The sequence below is a fragment of the Prinia subflava genome, chromosome 8 (genome assembly GCF_021018805.1).
Source record: "Prinia subflava isolate CZ2003 ecotype Zambia chromosome 8, Cam_Psub_1.2, whole genome shotgun sequence".
Classification (NCBI taxonomy): domain Eukaryota; kingdom Metazoa; phylum Chordata; class Aves; order Passeriformes; family Cisticolidae; genus Prinia; species Prinia subflava.
Window position 1 is genome coordinate 21,208,506 of NC_086254.1, and position 16,496 is coordinate 21,225,001.

Sequence of the window (16,496 nt, forward strand, 5' to 3'; positions counted from 1 at the left end):
CATTGCCCAGTGGGATCCCTGAGGGACTGGTGGGATTAGCAGGACTCACCTAGGATGGAGAGGATGACCACCACAAAGTCGAAGATGTTCCAGCCCACAGTGAAGAAGTAGTGGCGCAAGGCGAACATCTTGAGCACGCACTCCCCGGTGAAGATGACGATGAAGACCAGGTTGATCTTGTAGAGGACAGAAGTTTTGAGCTCGCTCTGGTCATCTGTTTCCACCATCATGGTCACCATGTTCAGGCAAATGAGGATCATGATGGTGATGTCAAAGACTTGCTTGGTAACAAAGTCAAACACCTTCCCTTGGAATTTGTTCTGCAATGCGGGACACGAGGGCGACGATGGAGGACCAGAGAAGAGGTGGGAACATGGGACAGACACAACAAAACAAAAACATCACAGAAAGAGAAGATGGAACCATATTTACAAGGAACCTCAGGGTTGTGGCCAGCACGACTCTCACACCCCAAAAGTTTTTGAGGGAGGATTCCCAGCACCTTGCAGGATGGAACACACCTGGGAATGTCATGGCCAGAGGGAGTGGGCACAAGGCACAGTCACTTGTTAATTACACCGACAGCTAATAAGGCACAAATTAGCACATGGGAAGGACCTCCCTTGTGCAGGGATACAAAATCCAAATCACAACTGAGAATGTTTTGGCTTGACCAGGGTCCCTTCTGGGGGGCTGAAAGCTGAGCTTCCCCTGAGCTCAACTCCCTTCCAGAGGGGAGCTGGGAGCCGAACTAGCAAAAACCCCAAATTCCTGCAAATGAAACCCCATCATTGCCAGCAGACCAAAGGTCAACAGGCAGACCCAAAGGAGGTGGCCTGATGTCAGCCTCTTCTGAAGCCCCAGCTTGTGGCCTGGTCTTGTCTGAAGAATAACAATGGGGCAAATGGTCTTCCCTGGACCCTTCTCCTTCCCTTTGGGACAGGTGGTGGCTTGAAGTGTTCCCTCCAGGAGGATGAGCCCAACCTACCGCTGGCCTGGGGATGGGCTTCTGGGGTTTCTTGGAGCCCAGCTTCTTCATGGCATTGTAGTATTTCTTCTGCTCTTCTGTCATGAAGATGTCTTTGCCTCCAAAGTATAAAGGGAATCACTGCTTTTAGTCTCAGGAATTTTCTTCCCACCAAGTGTGTCTGACCATGTCCCTTCCCACCAGGTATCTCCAGCCCCTCAGAGATCCTGCTGGGAGCAAGGTGTCCTCTGTGTCCTGCAGACCTGGCTCAGCACCACCAGTGTACTTGGCCCTGCCCACCCTCCACCCAGCCCCTGCTCTGGGCTGCCAGTCCTGAGCTACTGGCTTGGAAGCAGAAGATGAGTCTCAACCTCATGCATGGAAAAATGATCCCAGGATGGGAAAAGAAAATAAAAGTGGTGGCCTAGGCCAGAGAAAACACAGCCTCCCTTTGCTTCCTCCCTCTGAGCCCATAAATTGAGTCCTCTGTAACTGCCACGACCAGGACACAAAGCTCCATGTGCTGCCAGGAAGGCACTAATGGATAAGAATCCTGGGATCCATCCTAGTCCTGGGCATGGTGGCCCTGGTCCCATCACCTCACCCCTGTGCTGGCCCCCTCCAGCCTAGAGCAGCACCTCAGGAGCCAGGGAATACTCATCTTTTTCTTCTGCTGGTTGAAGTTGTCGATGATGACACCAATGAAGAGGTTCAGGGTGAAGAAGGCACCGAAGATGATGAAGATGACAAAGTAGATGTACATGTAGAGGTTGATCTCGTACTGTGGCTGCTCTTCAATCTGGCCAGGAGAGATGGGAAATGTGAGACTGATCCTGTCCCAAAAAGGTGTCCCCAGGCCCCCAGAAAAGGGCTTGTGGTGTTTGGACAGAGCCAGGGGGTGGCTGCTCTAAAACTTTTGGCTTTGTGTTCCCAATGAGAGCAGCCACAGAAAGGGACATCCATGTGACACTGACTGAGGGACAAGGACATGCTGACCCCTGACCCCTCAGCTTGGGCTGGGGAATGGGGAAGGGTGTCCAGTGATATTAATGAGCAATGAGCAAATGAGTTTCTTCCCAATAATCAGCATTCCAAGGTCTGAAATATATCAGAGAGGGGAAAGGAAAAGTGGATTAATTTGTCACACCAGCAGAGCTGGGTGACACAGTCTGGCAACCCTGGACAATGCTCCTCATTCCAAGGGGCATCCCTTAATCCTGCTCTATGTTTGACCAGAGACATCCCACGGTGACCCCATTGGCTTCCCCCATTTTGAGGACAGCTCTTGGCAGAACAGGGAGGATTTTCTCCCAAACCAGCTTTGCCCCAGGTGGGGCAGAGGCCTGAGGGATTTTCAGAGGGTGATGGAAGGGTGCTAAAAAAAGGGCAATAAAAACTACCCCTTCAGGTCTGTGGGTGTGTGGGGTGACCCCCAGTGTGATTGGAGAAGAGTAGGAAACCCCTTCTGCCGTGGGGACACTTTTGGGAATAGATCACAGTAGGAACAGCCTTTGCACAACACTCTTCAGACACTTGGGGTTTTTAATAACTCATTGAGCTTCTGTTCTCATAACCCATTGATTGCTCAAGGCAAGCCAGGCACTTTCTCCAGGATGGGATGAGCTTTCCCAGCTAGAGGGGTGATGGGGGACATCATGTCACAGGAAGCAGAAGGACGAGCCCTCCAGGTTGGAGCAGTGGGGGCAGAATAGGGATTTTGGCCCCTGGAACTGAAGCTGAGTGGAGCAGATTCAGCCTCAGCTGTGGGGTGGGAGCCCGGTGTGGGGCCAGGCTGCAGATGACAATGACATGGGTGTCACACAGAGACACATGACTGGGGGATGTTGTGGCTGCCCAGGTGTCCCAGGCCTGGGTCAGACAGAGCTTGGAGCAACCTGAGATAGTGGAAGATGTCACTGCCCATGGCAGGGGAAAGCACTCGGTGGATTTTAGGGTCACTTCCAACAAAAACCATTCTGGGATTCCATGATCTGATACATTTTTGGGTTTCTCCACCCTGTAGCCCATGTCCTGACTGAAGTCATGGGTGCGATGAGGGCAGCCCCCATATCCAAGAGGCAGAGGTGATGCTGTAGCCAAGGATCCCTCCCAGCCTCAGTTCTGGGATCCTGTTCCCAGTCTGCCGAGGGGAATCCCCCCCCTGGAATCAGCAGTGTGTCCCTGCGTGTCCCCTCACCTCACGCGAGTCCACGGCTGCATACATGATGTCCATCCAGCCTTTGAAGGTTGCCTGTGGGAACAGGAATGGTCAGACTTGGAGGCTTTTCCAGCATAAAGGATTTTGTGATTCTGTGGCAGTGGAGAAGAATATGTTTTGGGAGTTGTTTGGGGCTGGGAAAAAAGGGAAGGTGATGGGTGCATGTCTGGGGTTTAGCTCTGAGCACTCCCAGAGCTTCTCTCTGGGAATGGCAGGAGAGGAACATGAGTTGAATCTACAAGAAAAATGTCCCAGAAATATGGAAATTCCCATGTGATTATGCATGGACCCTTCTGGGGCTGGGGCTACCAGTGACTTCCCAAAACACTGCTGCAAACAAGGAAGGGAAAAGAAGCAATTGATTCTTTTCTCCCTTCTCCTCTTGACTTCGAAGTCATTTTCCCAAAGGCAGAGCTATGCCAGGGCCAGCTGCCTCCTTTCCAGTCCCAAACTGTGCCACCTCCATAGCCCTGACTTCCATATCCTGCCTCTGGTTCTGCTGAATTCCCATCCCAGAGGGGTGAGGGACTACATCAAATCTTTTGCAGGGCCTCCACTGCATCTCTTACAGCCTTTTGCTGCTGATTTGTTAAACAAAAGGTCTGCATATCTTGTTTCCTGAATCTGATGGAACAACAAGGCTGAAGAGAAGCTGAATTTAGAAGCAGAGTCATCAGCTGGGGTTGTTTTCCGATTCTGCAGCCACCAGTTCTCCTGGATCTGATGGGAGTAGCCCCAGCCTGGCCCATAATGGAGCCCACAGCTATATTTTTATTAAAGCTGTGGTGAGCAGTTCCCTTTTGCTGCCTGGCCCAGCTGTGGGCTGTTCAGTGGAAACCAGCTGCGTTCGCCCACTGCCCGCAGGGGACACGTGCTCCCTTTTTCCAGTTGTCACCCACCCCACGCAAAGTCCCACAGCCTATGGCTGGAGCAAACTGAACTTTCCAAAGGGGTGCAGGGGTGAGACAGAGCCTCCCCTCCTGCACCCCGTGCTCTGCAGGGGCTGCTTTGCAGCGCCAGCTTCGGTGCTCTCTGCACCCATCTGTAGCAGTCCCCTGGTGACACCTTCCCCTCCCACCTTCTCCCTTTTCCTCCTTGGCTAGGAGGAAACCCCTTCCCAAGGCTTTGTTTGTTTGTTTGTTTGTTTGTTTGTTTGTTTGTTAAAAACCAGCTTTGGAGCTAAGAAGCAGCTAAGAAACCCCATCCAGCATCAGCCCTGATGCTCATCCCACCGCCCTGCATCTTGGACAGGTGCTGTCGTGACGTACCACCTGCAGCAGGGACAGGTATCCCAAGCCCACGTTGTCAAAGTTGACCTTGACGTTGACCCATCGGACCTCGTTGGTGTAGAGCAGGGCCATGCAGTCGCTCTTGTTGTTGACCGTGTCGATCTCGAAGAGCTCGCCCGTGGTGGTGTTGACACACCTGTAGTACTTCCCTGCAAACAGGTTCACCCCCATGATGCTGAAGATCAGCCAGAAGATGAGGCAGACTAGCAGAACATTCATGATGGAGGGGATGGCACCCAGCAGGGCATTCACCACCACCTGCAAGGAGAGAAAAGACCTTGGGGGACCGGGATGGAACTTTCACCCATGCCCCAACCTTGCCCTCCCCAGGAGCACTGAGTGAGGTCAGACTGGACCAAAGGTGCTTAGCATTGATTCCACCAATTTGGAGGCCCCTGAAAACCAACTGGGATGTCCGTGATGTAGGGGACTGCTGAAGGCTCTCATGTCCCTGTTGGGGCCAGTAGCACATGGGGACACACTCACCCTCATGCCCTCAAACCGGGACAGAGCACGCAGAGGTCGCAGAGCCCTCAGTGTCCGCAGGGATTTGATGGCTCCCAGCTCCGAGTATCCCAGCCAGTTGGCTGTCAGGCTGACCAGGGACACCTGGAAGGAGCAGCCCAAGTGATCAGCAGCACCTCAGGTGGAAACACAACTGCAGCTGCTGCCCTTCCCTCTCTCCCAGTCCCTCAGGCTGGTGGTCATCCTCTAGCCCTGAGACACAGACATTGAGTCCTTGGGGTCCCTGGTGACCAGACACCTCAAGGGTCAAAGAATACCAGAATGGTTTGGGTTGGAAGGGACCTTAAAGCCCATCCAGTCCCACCTCCTGCCATGGCAGGGACACCTTCCACTATCCCAGGCTGCTCCAAGCCCTGTCCAACCTGGCTTGGACACTGCCAGGGATGGGGCAGGATGACACCTCTTGAGTGCAAGGGTGGAATTGATGTGGGGCACAGAAAGGACAGATTGCTCTGTCACAGACCATTTGGGAGACCATGTGTCCTTTCTACTGGGCCAGGTGGAACTGCAAGGGCTGTTCCTGCCTTGGGTGTAAAGCAGAAGGGTTTGAAAGGCTCCTGCAGCCAGGAATGAAGTGTTCCTTCATGTGGGGGCCATTATTTCAAATAATGGTGTAAGCCCTCATTCCACAGCCACCCCTTAACCTCTAAAATATCATCTGGGCTCATTTACATCATCCCCTAACACCCCCAGCCCCTTGGCTTGGCCCTGCTCATCACGTACATCCACGATGAGGAAATCAAGCCAGCACCAGGCGTTGGTGAAGTACACCTTGAAGCCATAGGCCACCCACTTGAGCAGCATCTCGATGACGAAGATGTAGGAGAAGACCTTGTCTGCATATTCCAGGATGGTGCGGATCACCTTGCGCTGCTCGATGTATATGTCCTCGAAAGCCTGCAAGGGGCACGGAGCTGTGTGACAGTCATCCTTCCATGGAAAACCCCATGAAGCTGTGTGATGTCATCCTTCCATGGAAAACCCCATGGAACCGTGGGACATCATCCTTCCATGGAACCCCACGGAGCTATGTGACATCATCCTTCCATGGGACTCCATGGAGCTATGTGACATCATCCTTCCATGGAAAACCCCATGGAGCTGTGGGACATCATCCTTCCATGGAAAACCCCATGGAGCTACGTGACTTTATCCTTCCACGGAAAACCCCATGGAGCCATGTGACATCATCCTTCCATGGGACTCCATGGAGCTATGTGACATCATCCTTCCATGGAAAACCCCATGGAGCTGTGGGACATCATCCTTCCATGGAAAACCCCATGGAGCTACGTGACTTTATCCTTCCATGGAAAACCCCATGGAGCCATGTGACATCATCCTTCCATGGGACTCCATGGAGCTATGTGACATCATCCTTCCATGGGACTCCATGGAGCTATGTGACATCATCCTTCCATGGGACTCCATGGAGCTATGTGACATCATCCTTCCATGGGACTCCATGGAGCTATGTGACATCATCCTTCCATGGGACGCCACAGAGCTACATGACAGTCATCTTCCATGGGACCTGTGGCATCCCACAGTACACCCATGTTGGCATCTCCCTGCTTTCCCTAAGGACGGCTCCCAGGTCCATGAGGACCTGACCAACACGGGGTCCAGCTCCTGTTTGCAAAGTCCCCGTTGGCTTTGTGGGGTTGGACCCAAAGCAGAGCTTTGCTGAAGCCAAAGTCCAGCTGCATCCAATTCCCAGGTGTCTCAGCTCAAACCAAGGACACCAACCCACACCTTGGGATACTTTGGGAGTTTTGAAAATGCCCTGAGGAGTTTTGGTGTGTGCTACACCCACGTGTTGAGGAAGCACTCAGAGGTAGGGGTGTGGTCCCCAGGTGTTGCACAGCTGGCGTAGCGTAGCTTTCAATTCCTGCACCAGCTACAACCTCAGACATCCCTAAACCACCTCAGAGCAAGCTGCAGACATGTAAAGTGTTTCTGAAAACCCTCTGAGTCCCTCTGTTCTCCTTCCCTCTCTCTTCACCTCCAAACCTGCGGAGAAGCTAGTATTTCCTGGGTTAAATCCAGCCCGAACACTCAGAGGAGAGCACCAGGCCAACACAGATAATTAATTCGGTTGATTTAATGGAACATCTAGGTTCTGAGAGAGGGCACCAGGCATTGATGGAAGTGCTGAACAGCAAAATAAAAACCATGAGCTGTTTGTCAAGCACCTCCTGACATCCGGTGATGGTGGTGGTGAAATGAGGAACTACAAGAAGCTCAATAAATGGTTCAGATGGTTCATGGTTGGCATTAAGAGCAGGAGTGGGGATTGTAGGCAGTGGCATCCCCTCGAGCCCTGGACCACAGACCATGGATGATGGCCCAGGGATGCTGGGGAAGGTGACCGGGGGTACCAGGACTCCCAGAGAATGTTAGACCTGAGCCAAGTGGGGTTTGAAATCAAACATCTGCCCACAGCTGGGTTATTTGGCACAGGAGATGCCCAGAGCCTGGGCTCTGTCGCCTCCCTGGGCTCTCCCAGGCTGGGAAGCTGCTGCAGAGCCCTTGGGATGGGAAAGGTGGGACCTACCAGTGCCCCGCTGCTGAGGAGGATCATGAAGACGATGAAGGTCTCAAACCAGTCGTGCTCCACGATGCGGAAGCAGGTTTTTCTGAGGTTCCACCAAATCCTCCCCTTCTCACTGGTGATGTCCACATAGAGGCAGGGGAACCTCTTCACACAGCCTGGGGACACAGGGCTGGGGGTCACTCCTGGCCAGCGTGTTCCCACTATTCCCAGATAGTGGGAATGCCAAATTATTGGCATTTTAAACCCTCCATGCTGGAATTCAGACCAGGATCCTGCTGGGCTTAGGTGGGGTGCACGAGGGGAGCTCCACAGATATCACCTCTGTGGTAGTACAGGAGGATTTGGAGTTGGGGCTGAGCTCTGGGACCTGGGGGTCTCTGTGCTGCAAGAACTGGCTGGCAGTGGCCCCTTCCTGTCCCATTTTCCCCTCTCCACACCCATGTCCCCCTGTCCACGGGGTCTCCAGCCCTGCTCGGTCCCTTACCTTCAGTGAAACACTCCTCAGGCTCGTTGCTCTCCTCAGCCACTTCTGCCACCTCCTCCTCCTCGGGCGCGGGGGGTTTGTAATCCACGGTGCTGCACACGGATGAGGCGTTGTCACTGCACAGGGGGTTCTGCAGAGGGACACGAATTCAGGCCAGGCTTCTGGGCTTTGGCTGCCTCCAGCCATGCTCCTCCTGCCCCGGAGAGCCCAGGCAGCACCAGGTGGGTGGATGCTCTGAGTCCCCCTCCCATGGACACACAGCCCAGAAGCTGTTGAGCCATCCAGGGCGGCAAACCTGGGAGGATTGTTGGTACCTGAGCTTTGCTTTTCATCCAGGTTCAGAGGAACAAAAGGAACAAAATGCCAGCCTTCCTCCCAGCACAGCAGCTCCATCTCCCATCCACCTCTGCCACCACCTCAGGCTGATTTTCTCACCACCTCCTCCTCCGTGTGTCCTCATCCAAGAATTCCTCTGCCAACCCCCCTTTGGTGCAGAAACCCAAGCAGCCTCTCCTCTCTCTGGCTTGGCTCATGCTGAAGGGCCCTCAGCCCAAGGTTCACCCAAGTTCAAAACCTGCATCCCAAATACCTCTCCCCAGCTCTGTCCTGCTCCACAGCTCAGCTTGGCTGCCTTCCCAGACACCACTCAGCAAGGCCAGAGGGGCTGATAACAAGAGAAACCTTGGCATGCCCCTGGGACTCTTCTTCCTCTGTGGTTTTTTTTTTTGGCTTTTTGAGAAGCCGTCGTGCAAGTCTTGAGGAATGAGCACATCCCCAGCCCTGCCTCTCCTACCTGGGAGCAGCAGGAACCAGAGGATCCACGATGGGAATTTCCAGTACAGGAAGGTGTTGGCTTACATGGGAAGGAGATAATCCTTTCCCCAGGCTGCTCCATAAAGAAGCTGCTCTATCCTCCAAAAATCAGGGAAAAGCCTCTGGGGTAAACTGAGGCACTGTCACTGCCCACAGCTTCAGGGGCCACAGCCACATCTCTCTCAGATGTTGCTGTGGGGGACCTTTGGGGACATGCAGGAGAGGACACAGCAGCAGAGGTGGCACCAGCTCTCAGCTAAAGGACCACTGGGACCACCCTCAGTTGAGGCTGGTGGGGAGGGACAGGAGGGGCAGGGGGATTAGAGAGTCTCAGCACGGAGCCAGGCAAGCTGTGAGCCCAGGGAAGGACACACAGGAGCCATCTGCCTCCAGGACAGCCTTACAAAGGGTGAAGGTGGGGACAAACCAGTGAAACTGCCATGCAGATATGGGGGAAGGTCCAAAAGGCCCTTGGATGGCACATGGGGCCCAGGAGTTCTGTGGGTGGAGCTCAGGACAGGTTCTCCTGGGTGGGGACAAGGATAAAACCCATTCCTGGGGGCTCCTGAGCCCTCCCACACCTGGAACCAGCGGGTTTGGGGGCAATTTCCATCACACACCTGGCACAGCATCTCCAGCCTGGCTGGGGCTTTCCCCTCGATCCAGGGCTCTCCCGTCCTTGGCTGCACAGCCTGGCTCACCCCATGAGCCCATAACCCACAGCACTGAGAATCACAGAACTGTTCAGGCTGGAAAAGCCTCCCGAGACCATCGAGTCCAGCAGGGCCAAGGCCACCACTGACCCCTGTCCCCAGGTGCCACACCCACACAGCTTTTAAACTGCTCCAGGGATGGAGACTCCACCCCTGCCCTGGACAGCTGTGCCAGGGAAGGGCAACCCTTTAAGTGAGGAAATTTTCCCTAATGTCCAATCCAAACCTCCCCTGGCCCAGCCTGAGGCCGTTCCCTCTCCTTCTGTCCCTGTTCCCTGTTCCCAGAGTCCGACCCCCCCCGGCTGTCCCCTCCTGTCAGGAGTTGTGCAGAGCCACAGGTTCCCCCTGAGCCTCCTTTTCTCCAGGCTGAGCCCCTTTCCAGCTCCCTCTGCTCCATTGACAACACCCCTATGCTGCACCACAGCTTGGAACATCTCAGGACACATCACCCTGCCCAGCAGGATGGGATCCCCATGGAAAAAGCCCCTGGAAGAGCCCTGAGCCCCTGCACTGACTCTGCAGAACCACGGACCAGGCTGGCACCTCCTCACTGCTTTGAGCTGCAAAAAGAGATCGACCACAAGACGAGAAATTGCAGCTGCGATCATTCTGCCGCTATCATTTCCCCGAAAAAGAGCTTCTCCTTGGAAAGAAGCCGCTCTGGAAATGGAAAAGATTTATCAGCATTGTCCGAGCAGCTCTTGTGGAGAAGCACCCGCGGTTTGGGGTGGTCACGGTGGGAGCGTGCCCGGAGCAGGCGGTGCGCGGGGCTCTGGCTCCATCTGGAGCTGATCCCCGGGGTGAGCACACCCGGCTAGCACCAACCCCGGTAACAGCGCCGGGCTCGGCAATTAGCACCCGACTGCTAATTGGCACTTCACCTTGTATAAAAGGGCTGGGAGAGCAGGGGGTGTTCACCCGGAGAAGGGAAGGATTTGGGAGAGTTCAGAGCCCTTCCAGTGTCTAAAGGGGCTCCAGGAGAGCTGGAGAGGGACTGGGAACAAGGGATGGAGGGACAGGACACAGGGAATGGCTTCCATTGCCAGAGGGCAGGGCTGGATGGGAGATTGGGCAGGAAATTCTTCCCTGGGAGGGTGGGCAGGCCCTGGCACAGGGTGCCCAGAGCAGCTGTGGCTGCCCCTGGATCCCTGGCAGTGCCCAAGGCCAGGCTGGATGGGGCTTGGAGCAGCCTGGGACAGTGGAAGGTGTCCCTGCCCATGGCAGGGGATTGGAATTAAGTGGTCTTTGGGACTCTTACCAACCCAAACGGTTTGTGATTCTGTGATAAATTGCTGCACATCATTGCCCCGGCCTGGGCAGGGCCACGTTTTTAATGCACCCCTTTGGCTCCCACCTGAGTCAGCTTTGACTGAATTTAGGCACCAAACCCAGCAGCTCCGATGGGCTGAACTGGTATTTACTGGCTGAGAGGTGCCTTTTGCCTGCTGCACATGCTGAGCAGGCAGGGATGGCTCAGGGTTTTCCTGTGCTGTGTTTGGATCAGGTGCTATCAGATGAACACCCCCTAAAGCCCAGAGCTGTGCCAGGATGGGTCCAGTGACTGCACACCAAGGTTTTCCCACCTGCTGGGGTGCACTCTGTGGTGACAGGGAGCTGAGGTCCATGGGGACCCCCGTGTGTCCTCTCCCATCATGGCCAGGCTGGCATTGGCATCACCTCTGCAGTGCACCCACTGTGCTGGGCACTGCTGCTGTGGGACTGGTAGGAAAAATCTGGGGGAAAATGTCAACACTCAGCCCTCCTGGTGGCAACAGTGAGGGAACTGAGAGCAGCAACCCCCCCGGCCCATTCCCTTGACCAAGATGCTTCATGCAAGTTTGTCCCCTGTGTAGGGCTTGGCAGTGATGATGGCCAGCCCCAACTTTCCTCCTGTTCCCCTCCTGCACCCTAAATGCTGAAGCTCCCCTATTGTCCCAGATGAAATAATCAGGATTGTCCCCTCTCCTTGCCCCATGTTGTGCCAGCTGGGTCCCTGTCACCATGCTGAGCTGTGAGGAGCCTGCAGAGGGGAGGGAGGTGAGAGGCTCTGCAGCCTGGGGAGCCCTGCTTCATTTCCCAGCCTTTCCTGGGGCTCCCTGTGCAGTTCCACCCAAGTGTTCAGCAGCACCAGGTGCCTCCTGGACCTGGCAGGGCTGGTTGGGATGGAGCTAAGTTCCCTCAGCTCCTGGGCACACATTTGCCATCCAGTCATGACAAATCCCTGCTCAGAGCTGTCCTATTGTCCAAAAAAAAACCCCTTCCCAGACTAATGTACCTCTCAGCACCTCCTGCTGTCCCCTGTGTCCCCAGGACCTTGGAGTGAGCAGTAATTTCCCACCACACCATCACCCTTTTGACACCCACTTGGGTCTTCCCAAGATTTTGTCCTGCTGCCTCCCTCCCAGTGGACCCCAGCAGTCCCCTGGAGACTGGACTCAGCTGTCTCAGCTTTGGATCCCACATCCCTGGCTTCATGTTCGCCCCTGCTAAGCTCTTCCATCTGGTTCAGGCGCACCCAGCACGATGCTTTCCGAGGCATTAGCAGTGGATCCAATGATAGTGCCATCAGCAGATTTCCTGGCATCAGATTCCTCTGGAACATCTTTAGCCCCAAACTGAGCGCTCTGACCCTTGCACTGCCCCTGTGCTGCAGTGGACATCTGCAAGAACCCCGTAGTCTAACCCAAATCAGCCAAAGCCCTGCTTGGACCCTCCCTTCCCACTCCAGCATACACTGGGAAATGCCAGCTTGGAAAATGCCAAGTTTGGCCTGTGCCACGCCCTGTGAGAAAGCTAAAAGTGACCCAAACCAACATCATTCTTTGGGCAGCACAGCAAGAATGGGCCAGTCCCAGTTTTGGAGTGCAACCCTTCCTTTCCATGCGCCTTGCTGACCTTGGCGGTGTCCTCGGTGTCAGACTGGGTGCTGGTCTCCTCGTAGAGGTCGGACTCCTCAGAGGCGATGGGGACCTGCACCGTCAGGTTGGGGTTGTTGATGAAATTCATGTGGTCCAGCTCATCCATGAAAATGTGCTCCTTGCCCGTGATGCCGTCCAGGTACCCCGACTTGGGCTCTGGGGCCGAGTCCACGTGGTTGAGCGCAGAGTTGTCCCTTTTGCTGGGGTCCTGCTCTTCCTCTGGTGCCACCTTCTTGCCCTTCCAGAGGCGGCGGGGCAGCCCAAGCAGCGCGGCCTTGGCCAGGGCGGCGCCGCGGGCGATGCGGCCGATGGCGATCTGCAGGTTGTTCATCTCCCCGTCATCGTCCGACGCCGCCAGGCTGTCGGCGCTGAAGGAGCTCAGCAGCAGGGCCAGGAACAGGTTCAGCACCTGGGGGGACAAAGCAAATGCCAGCCCTGAGGTCCGGCAGGTCCTGAGCCTCACGATTTCCCTCTGGGGCTGCAGGGATCAGTGGTGGCTGTGGAGAAACCCCTCCACGGAGTGTCTCATGGGCTCTGCCTGCCCTTGCCAGCTCTGGGGACTGCAGAGGGGCCAATCCCAGTTCCTGGAGGACATGGACATGCTCCTCCTCAAACCTCCTGGGCTCTGATGCCTTCAGCCTTGCCCTGGGCTCCCACAGTCCTGCAGATCCCTCTGCGAGGCATGCCAGTCATGGTTTCAGCTCCTCTCGAGCTCCGCTGTGGATCCATGAGTGTGCCCCTTCCCTTGGCCTCTTGGAACTCCAGGAATCCCAGGGGGGACTCCCCAAGCCTCTGGTGTTTCTCCCCACCACCCCCAGGGATGCAACTCAGCTCTTGTGGCTGTGGCAGTGTCCAAGGCCAGGCTGGGCAGGGCTTGGAGCAGCCTGGGATGGTGGAAGGTGTTCCTGGCCATGGCAGGGGGTGGGGCTGAGTGTCTTTAATGTCCCTCCCAACCCGAACCAGTGTGGGATTTCATGACTCTGTGATTATGCCCCTTCTCACCCCAGAATGAAACCTCCTGCTTGTCCTCTCAGCTGCAGCTCTCGTCTTCCCTGGCTTTGGTAGCCCTTATGCCCAGCAAGCTCCCGAGGGTCTCCCACATCCTGGAGCCGTGGAGGAGCCTGAACCCCAGCTGTGACCCCATCCCTGTGTCCCAGACACAGCTCTGCTCCCTCAAAGCGATGTTTCACCTCAGCATCAGCCAGTAAATGCTCTGTGTAACTCTAAGCAAGGGCTCGTGTGCCTTCTCCTTCACCATCCCAAAACGTGACTGGACCCCACCACAGCCTCTCCTGGCACAGCTGGGGTTGCTGCCTGCCAGAAACATGGAGCAGCTCGGGAGCAGAGGAGTGGGACGGGGAGCCCCTGGAGCGGAGCAGGGACAGACCCGGCCCACAGCTGTCGGTGTTTGTGCCGTGCCGTGCGGTGCCAGCAGCGCATCTGAGACGGGAATTAGCTGCTATCCAAGGACACTGCTGTTTTCACATGGCTCATGCCATGTGCCTTAAACCACGTCTTTAAATAAATCCCCGCGGGCCCAGCAGTTGAATGCCCCCGTTAAGTACCAGTTACAGTTAATGGGTGCCGCTGGCTGTGTCTTTGTTGGGCAGAGCTCCGTTCCCTTGTCACCCGACTGACTTCCTCCCTTTTCCCTGAATAACTCCAAAGGAAATGCTCTAAGTGTCATTAAGAGCAAAGGACGGGTCACCTTCCTCCTGCGCGGAGAAGGAAGGAGGGGAAGCGCGGAGAAACACACACCTCCCTGGACAGGGATACTTGGGAGCCTCTGGGACGGGCTCCAGGACTCGGAAATACCTGAGGCACGGCCAGGAGAGCCCGGCAGAGGAGGAGGAGGAGGGCACAGAGTGCTCCGTGTTTCTCTGCTGGGCTGGAAATGGAGCCCGTGCAGGAGTTGCAGGGGTGCCCCGAGGGCTGGGGTGCAGCTCAGGGAGGGGACACCGGCACCTCTAGGATGGGGACACTCACACCTCTGGGATGGGTACACTGGCACCTCTGGGATAGGGACACTCATACCTCTGTGATAGGGACACTGACACCTTTGGGATGGGGACACCCACACCTTTGGGATGGGGGCACCCACATCTCTGGGAGGGCCGTCACTGACCCCACCAGCTGAAATTGTGCTGCCTCTTCTCCAGAGCAGTCTCCTGGAGACGTGGGCAGACTGTGCTACTCCAAAAATGAGCTCCAGAAGAGGAAAACTTCCCAGAGCCCCTTTTGGGAGGGCTCTGCAGGGAGCCCCAGGAGTGATCCCCAGTCCAAACTCCTGCACTCCCTGCAGATGGTTCTGGAGAGGCTCCTGCTCCTTACAGGTGCCCTTATGGGTGATGTTCAGCCTGACCCAGCCTTACAGTCCCCTGGAAAGGTGGCATCACAAACCTTTGCTGACTGGTGGGAGATGGGCAGCCCGGAGGGCCACGGGGTTGCTCCCCTCTTTGCCCAGCACAGGCCTGGGGCAAGGTCTGCAGCCAGGGGCTCTCCCTTCAAAGCCCCAAATCCCTGGAATGAGCCAGGGGAGCCAAGAGGCACTCAAAGCCCAAATTTCTGATCTCAAAGTGGCACACTCCAAGCTGACCCGAGCCGGGGGCTGCTCTGGGTTTCTCCCCAGGCTCCTTTCAGAGCCTCCCTGGGGACAGGGGTCAGCAACTCCCGGGGGCGGATAGTTTTTCAAAGCAAATTCCAAAGGGATTACACAATCCCAGCAAGTAATAGGAGCGAGTCTACGCTTCCCTCCCTTGCCCTGCTCCTCAAGAAGGGAGAGCAGGGCCCACGCAGGCTGCAAAACAAGCTCCAGAGCTGCCAGCGATGGGGTTACCAAGTTTAGAAAGGATTTCACGCTCGCCTGGAACTCGCAGACCTGTAGCTCAGGCAGCACAGGCAGCCAGGGGGAGCGGGGAGGGTGGGGGCAGGATGGGGGTGAGGGGAGCAGGGGGTCCCACAGACACAGGGAAGGAGGTTGGCCATCAGCAGATGTCACCTGGAGCACGGTGAGGACTGAGGAGCTTTGGGATCTGCAGGAGCCTTGGGGGGAGGACAGGGGGGGCTGCTCCCTAAAGCACCTCGAGCAAAGGGTGGGATGGATGGATGGATGGACGGACGGATGGATGGAAGGATGGATGGAGGGATGGATGGATGGATGGATGGATGGATGGATGGATGGATGGATGGATGGATGGATGGATGGATGGATGGATGGATGGATGGATGGATGGATGGAGCTCTGCCTCATTGGGAGAGTGGCAAATGGGGCTGGAAAAGCCATGTGGAGGACAGAGGGCAGCTTGAAGCTGAGCTGTGTTTTATCCCAGAGTTGCTCCTGCCTCTGCCTAAAGCCCATTTGTGTTTTCTGTGCCTCAGTTTCCTGCCAGTTCCTGGCCTGGTTTCAGCTGGAGGTCCCTCAGGAATCACTTCTCTCTCTGTTTCACACAGAGCTGACACCGCCCATCCCAGGGGCCTGGGAGGGAGGGGAATTCCTGTGCTCTCTGCATCTCCAACCAGACCCTGCCCATGGGCACAGCCCCGTGGGGAGGCCGAGCTGGACAGAGGTGTTCCTGCCCCACAGCCCCCCTGTCCCTGCCCCAAGCTCACCACAAGGTTCCCAATGACCATGACCATCATGAAGACGATGAGGCACATGGTCTGGCCGGCCACCTCCATGCAGTCCCACATGGTCTCGATCCACTCCCCGCAGAGGATGCGGAAGACGATGAGGAAGGAGTGGAAGAAGTCGTTCATGTGCCAGCGGGGCAGGGTGCAGTCCACGGAGATCTTGCACACGCACTCGATGTAGCTCTTGCCGAAGAGCTGCATCCCTACCACAGCGAAGATGAAGACGATGATGGCCAGGACCAGCGTGAGGTTGCCCAGGGCGCCCACGGAGTTGCCGATGATCTTGATGAGCATGTTGAGGGTGGGCCAGGACTTGGCCAGCTTGAAAACCCTGAGCTGCGGGGGGCAAGGAGAGAAGGGGGGTGGCTGGGGGTGTCATTGC

The 16,496-nt window shown here is 56.1% G+C and overlaps 1 protein-coding gene across 1 annotated transcript in view; it reads right to left on the reverse strand.

Moving 5' to 3' along the window:
* The window catches only part of SCN4A (sodium voltage-gated channel alpha subunit 4), a 46,269-nt gene that overhangs the window by 3,475 nt on the left and 26,298 nt on the right, over positions 1–16,496 (reverse strand). Inside the window, exons 15-25 of the mRNA XM_063404083.1 lie at positions 16,094–16,450; positions 12,462–12,893; positions 8,041–8,170; positions 7,557–7,711; positions 5,723–5,896; positions 4,961–5,083; positions 4,454–4,732; positions 3,165–3,218; positions 1,629–1,766; positions 989–1,093; positions 50–320 (exon numbers count right to left, since the gene is read on the reverse strand). Coding sequence (XP_063260153.1) covers positions 50–320; positions 989–1,093; positions 1,629–1,766; positions 3,165–3,218; positions 4,454–4,732; positions 4,961–5,083; positions 5,723–5,896; positions 7,557–7,711; positions 8,041–8,170; positions 12,462–12,893; positions 16,094–16,450 — 2,218 coding nt within the window. The remainder of the gene's footprint in view (positions 1–49; positions 321–988; positions 1,094–1,628; positions 1,767–3,164; positions 3,219–4,453; positions 4,733–4,960; positions 5,084–5,722; positions 5,897–7,556; positions 7,712–8,040; positions 8,171–12,461; positions 12,894–16,093; positions 16,451–16,496) is intronic.